This window comes from Xenopus tropicalis, chromosome 1 (assembly GCF_000004195.4).
Source record: "Xenopus tropicalis strain Nigerian chromosome 1, UCB_Xtro_10.0, whole genome shotgun sequence".
Lineage (NCBI taxonomy): Eukaryota > Metazoa > Chordata > Amphibia > Anura > Pipidae > Xenopus > Xenopus tropicalis.
The window spans coordinates 25969008-25975740 of NC_030677.2; the positions used below are offsets into that span (position 1 = coordinate 25969008).

The window sequence follows — 6733 nt, forward strand, 5'->3', positions numbered from 1 at the left end:
CATTACTTATAGGAACTGCTTCGATATACAGTGAATAAATATATATTGTGTCCAATTTCCTTATTCTGTTTATCTGCGTATAAACCAAAGAGCTGTTTGTGTGCCCAGTCTATGAGTTTTGGTTCGCTAACTGTTAAAAAAGAAATTCAAACAAATCGCATATAATATCTATATGTGTGCTGGTGCGAGGTGATAAAAAACACAAACGTTTGAATCCGAACGAAATGCATTAAAATTAATTTATTTAACAAATATAACTATAATATAAATGATAATAAATTTCAAATATACAATATATTACATATTACATACAATCCCTTCCAAAGGGATTATTGCAATAACGAAACGCAAACAGACAGTGCTGTTAAGTGAAAGTTTCAATACTATATTACATGTATCTCTTATATGTAAGAGATATTTTACTCCCTTTATCAATCTTGTCATTCTGTGGAGGTGCCAAGCTCCCCAAACCTAAAGTTACACAGCAGCAGGTCCCACCCCAAATTAAGCTATTTATCCTTACCCCAGTTTGGGTCAGGGGACTACTGATCCCTTCTGCAGCAAATCGATTAAGCTCCCAATCCTGCTTGTACCATATTATAATATATTTACACTGCTCACCACCTTTGCTGGGAAGCCTTTCCATGCAATCTGGGATAACTCCTGAAGCAGTGGATGCTTTCAATGTTACAGATATTCCCTCGGTTCTGGGATAGCACTAAGGCTGCCCAATTAGGGCTTGGGAAGCTGGTTGACACCTGAAACTCATGGACTACTAATTAGACACAGCTAACAAGATGACAACAATAGGCATATTGAAGTGACATAGTATTTCTACAATTCAATTCCCTAGGAACTCATAAATAGTGAAAAAATATAGGGGTGCACAGAAAATTCACTCAAGTCTTCTTGCCCATAGTCCCAATGGAGTGCGACCAAGTCTTAGGAGAGATGATACATGCTGTATCCAACATGGGCTGTGTAAAGTCCCATAGGAGACACTGGCAGAGCCGGCCTCTGGAAAGGGTTGGAGGTCCCATACAAGGAGGCTGTGGGTACTGGAGTCCCAAGAGGAAAGGAGATACCAAATGCAGGGGGGAGCATGGGTTTGGCAGCCATTTTGAGCTTTTCCAACTCTGCTTCTTGGAGTCTTTTGGCTTTGGCTCTCCTGTTCTGGAACCAGATCTTCACTTGGGTCTCTGTGAGGTTGAGGGAGCTGGAGAACTCTGCCCTCTCGGCTATGGACAGATACTGCTTCTGCCTGAATTTCCTCTCCAGGGCCAGCAGCTGGGATGTAGTGAAGGGGGTCCTGGGCTTTCTGTTGGTTTTGTGCTTTCTCAAAGTGCAGGCGGGGGGACTCATCCTTCCTAAAGTTCAAAAGAGGGAAAATAATAACGTTAGTAAACAGACAAGTCCTGGCTCCTGGCTACATTTACTGGCACATAAGCAGCGAGAGTAATAGATTCAATAAAAAGCCACTACTGCGACTCTTTACAGTCCCGACTATTATATTCCTATCCATTTAGGCTCATTCCCACTTCAACACAAACTCATGTAGGACGTACAGAATGTTGCTCCAACTGTTGTTAAAACTACATCTCCCAGCAATCCTTTAAAACTGAGGTGGGAATTGTAGTTCAGTTGGAGGCTCACAGGATGGACAGACCTGCTATAAACCATATTTATACGGGGCTTTCTTTTTTTAACGAAATCATAATGATTTGCAGTCAAATACTGTATAGAATATAGTACAAGCTAAATTCAATCCAATCAAAAATAAAGAGCCAAGTAAGGTAGATATCTATCAAATATAAATAATCTGTCCATGGTTAAGCCTGTCTACCATTCTATCGCTCTTGCTATTACTAGTTATCTCCCCTTCAATCTAACAGCCTAATTATCCAATTAACAATCTAATTTATATGTATAAACAATTCTGGAAACATCTAGATATCCATCCAACTTACATATCAGTCTAGACTACCAGTCGCTCTGTCTAGAACCGTCTCATTAAACCTTTTTTACAATATTACATGGTTTCTAATTGCATTTTTTAAGACAATTTTTACCCCTATATCAGGCAGTGCCATAGGCATAACCTACACACCAGCAAAGCAGGCAGTGGCCTGAGTGCAGTGAGAGACCCATAGCAGGGAATTCATTCTGAGTAAGTTCTACTGAACACTCGCTTACAGTGTTAAAGTTCTACATAGAAACAAAGCAGCTCCTGCCTCTCAATACAATGAATTAGTAGAGAATGAGTCTCTAATACCCCGTATAACCAGAGTCCTACAGAGCAGCAAAGAAAGCAGGGGTCCAAAAATAGAAGCAACAAAGTTGCAAAGTCCAACAGAGTAAAATAGTAAAGAGTACCCCCAACCAATCACTAGCACAGTGCTACAATTTAGAAAGCAGAAAGGCAACTAATGTCCCCATACTCCTACACACCAACAGATAAAGCGGTGCCCCCAATACTTTAATATAAGGAGACTCCTACAGACCAGCAGCAGATCAAGCAGAACAGTAGAAGGTTCCTTTAGAGCCACAGAACAAGCAGCGACTTTAATGCTCTATAAGACATCCCTACAGCCCAGAAGAGCAAGCTGTGCCCCCAATAGAGCCCTAGGGATCAGCCCTACAGCCCAGAAGAGCAAGCTGTGCCCCCAATAGAGCCCTAGGGATCAGCCCTACAGCCCAGAAGAGCAAGCTGTGCCCCCAATAGAGCCCTAGGGATCAGCCCTACAGCCCAGAAGAGCAAGCTGTGCCCCCAATAGAGCCCTAGGGATCAGCCCTACAGCCCAGAAGAGCAAGCTGTGCCCCCAATAGAGCCCTAGGGATCAGCCCTACAGCCCAGAAGAGCAAGCTGTGCCCCCAATAGAGCCCTAGGGATCAGCCCTACAGCCCAGAAGAGCAAGCTGTGCCCCCAATAGATCAGCAATAAGGACAGAGGGACACTTACTTGTTGGGGAAGGGGAGAACCTGGGGCTCTGGATCCATGAGCTCCTCTCTGGGCTCTCCGGCTTGACCAGCGCCTCCTCCGGCAGTTTCATGATGCCCCCCACAGGGAAGCGGTTTCCAATGGATATGGGGGAGTTGGGGGTCTCCCCGGGCGCTAAAGAGCCCACCCTGGGGCTGTGAGAAGTCCCTGCCAGCGGAGATCCAGTGGGGCTGGACAGGTCTCTTTCTCTCCCAGGCTTCCTATCGGCCATCAGGGCCTCCACACTGAAGGGCAGGATCCCGGGCACTTTGGGCTTGTCCTCGCCCAGGGCCACCTTCAGGCCGGTTTGCATCTTATTCACAGAAGGACTTTCTTCTACTTTCACCCCGGGCTGGTAAGTAGCCATAAGCAGAGCCGGGGCCATACAGAGATATCCGAGCTGGGAAGTTACAGCGGGCGAGTGCGATCCATACAACTGAGCCCGGGGCACCTGGTCACTTTACTAAGCAGCAGCCCTGATCCCTTGCTAATAAGCACAGCCAGCCCGGCGCGGCACCAATCAGAGCAGAGAAGGGGCGGGCCTAGGAACGGGATAGGTCACTTCCTCTCGCACTCACATCCCCGGGCTCCCAGCGCTTTCATGTGCGGCGTTGGCCCCGCTTTGTTATTTGCGCTCTTGTTGTTGACTCGCTTCATAAAAGAATTGCAAATCGGATTATTTGACTGAAGTCCACACTTTCATGTAAACACAAATGGAGGATAATTAGTGTGTTTATTATTGTGGCTAAGCCGGTTTAATAGGAGCGGGGAGTTTGTGCCCCTGTGCCTCCATACACACAGGTGGGATCTGCCATTAGAACTTGGGGGGGGGGGCTTCCCGGCACTTTGCACCTGTATAGGGTCCCCTGTTATCCATACCATATAAATAAATCTGCTGTGTATATGTATATATATGTTCAACAGCAAGAAATCCTCTGCACTCACCCTTTACCAATATATATTATTATTATTATTAACATTTACTTATAAAGCGCCAACATATCCCGCAGCGCTGTACAATAAGTGGGTTCCATACATTGGACGTACAGAGTAACATATAAAGCAATCAATAACCGATACAAGAGGTGAAGAGAACCCTGCCCAAAAGAGCTTACAATCTACAAATATATATATGACATTAAGCCATTCTGTGCATGTATATATATATATATATATATATATATATATATATATATATATATATATATATATATATATATATATATATATATATATATATATATATATATATATATATATATATATATATATATATATATATATATATATATATATATACCGGCCTGTGTGTCTCTGAGAGAGTATATATCTATGTATGTTTTTGAGATCTATGATCTATGTATGTTTCTGTATATGCCTTAGTGTGTGCCAGTGTGTATTTCCACATTGTTAACTCCATTTGTGTACTAAGAGCTTTTGGGTGTATGAGTCTAAATTACAGGTTATTATATGTTAGTGTGTATTTGTAGTTGAGGGGTATGTATATGCGATACAATATTGCAAATTATATATATAAATGGGTATGTATGTGTGTATTGTGCATTCACAATTATACTGTATCCATGTTTAGAATGTATATTTTCCTGGCCGATTAAAAATACCCTTATACTATACAAACGCGCCCCGTACTTTACTTTTCAAAACTCATACACTTACACACCAATATACATACCATATTTTATGTATATTCTATAGGCAATACATAAGCACCATATTTATCTAAAGACAATACACATTACATTATATACCAAAGTTATATACGCACTGTGGTCTGTTTTATAAACACCAGGTTTTATACACCAACCAAACATACATACATAGATCAATAAATATATAATATTTTATACACCACGAATTCTACACACACAATTTTATAATAATAATAATAATAATAATAATAATAAAAATAATACACACACTATAGTTCCTACATACCACAGGTTTCAAGCACCATATTTTATACAAACCATAAATTCTACACAACAATTTATACACACACTATTGTCCATACACTATGCATTTCACACACACCATAGTTTATAAACATACAATATTTTATACACACCACAGACTCTCTAAGCGCAAAGTTGGCTGCACTAAATATTTTATTACACCCAGAATTAGTAAATGTCGCCAGTGTAGGGTGGTATCGCCATAACCAGGAATGACTGGGTTCGTATGCTGATAAGGAATCCCATGAGCTGGGTTTGTGAATATGGGAATTTACCCTTTTCTGGTGGGTCAGTTCAGTAAAGTCTGAGATACGATCGCTACAGTACATGGCGATAGTCACTGACAGCTGCGTCTCTAATCTCCTATAAACACACAACTCTCACCGGCTGCAGCTATGGGCAAGGGGCTGTCTACTCTGTCACATCTCTGCAGAAACATCAAGACACTTTATGTATGTATGTATGTATATAGGTCTGTATGTCTGTATGTATGTATGTATGTATAACTTTAATTTGTATGTCAATTTATCGATAATACAGAGGGAGAACCCGCCAATATTATTCAAAATACATAGAGAGGATTCTGATTAATATTGTCCAAAATACAGGGACTGAATACTGTTCAAAATTATGGAACATAGGAAGAAAATTCTGTTCAATAGTATGTGTACTAAATGGAGAGAATTCAGTTCTACACTATCTAAAATAACAGGGAGAGAATTCGATTAAATATTTCCCAGGGATACAGAGGGATCATTCTGTATTCAGTATTTTCCAGAATATAAGGAGAGAATTCTATTTAATGTTATACAAAATTCAAGGAGAGGGGTCAGTCAGAAGTTATTGCTCTGGCCATTGTACAAAACTGCCCTGAATTTAGGCAACAACATTTTTTTATACTAGACCTGAAGCCTTTTGTACGGTTTTAAGAAGTAACTGACAGATCATAAAGCATTAAAGCATAAAGCATCATTATTAAATGATTAATATGAATTATAGAAGCCTATAATGATAATCTTGCTTTATGGTCTGTATTTGCTATTAACCTTAGGTCACTATAAAGCAGAGATGGTGCAGACAGTCGAGTGGTTTCTCTGTGGAAATACCAATACAAGCCATACATATGTGTAATTATTTAGAGAAGTTATAAAATCGCATATCATTTTGCGATTTTTTTTTTGGCACAGAATTATTTCTCGCACTTGAAGTGCTTCTAACTTAAGCGTAATTACCACCACGTACAAAAGGGACAACGTTTCGGCTCTGTTGTGATTCATTTTTATTTCGCTGCTCCCAGAAAAGAAATCGTTAAGAGAATATGAAAGTGGAGAGTGGTGCATGAAGTGTGACTTGGGGCTAAGGGTATGTAGCGTAGTAATGGGGGCTAATGCAGTCTGTGGGTGCCCCTGTGCCCGCTGGTGGGAATGCCAGTCCCCCTGGCTCCTGGCCCTCTCTCAGGGAAGCGCCTGCATTGCTAATTGCGAGTACAAACAATCTGTCACGATTAGTCAGTGCCTGTAATGGGCAGACAAGGGATGTTGTTTTTAGGCGCCAGCAGCGGTCTGATCAAAGGCTCTGGCTGGAGGGGACCCATTGAGGAGGTTAACTCGCATCAAGGAGCCCTGCAGGGCCGGCAACCCATTCACACCGGTCCTTTTCCAAAGCCACAACCCTATCCACAGCCTGTTGTTCATATAGTGCAAACAGAGAGATTTCTGACATCAATACCCACCCAGCCCCCAGATAGAAACCCTCAGCTCTGCTATAGCACCCATATCCCCTC

The 6733-nt window shown here is 41.5% G+C and overlaps 1 protein-coding gene across 1 annotated transcript; it reads right to left on the reverse strand.

The window, feature by feature from the left end:
* Window positions 1–225: 225 nt before the first annotated feature.
* Window positions 226–3401, reverse strand: msx1 (msh homeobox 1). Its single transcript, NM_001037252.1, has 2 exons — window positions 2960–3401; window positions 226–1367 (listed from the first exon to the last, which is right to left on the reverse strand). The coding sequence occupies exons 1-2, from the start codon at window positions 3360–3362 to the stop codon at window positions 943–945; spliced, it is 828 nt and encodes a 275-aa protein (NP_001032329.1). The 5' UTR covers window positions 3363–3401; the 3' UTR covers window positions 226–942.
* Window positions 3402–6733: the final 3332 nt, after the last annotated feature.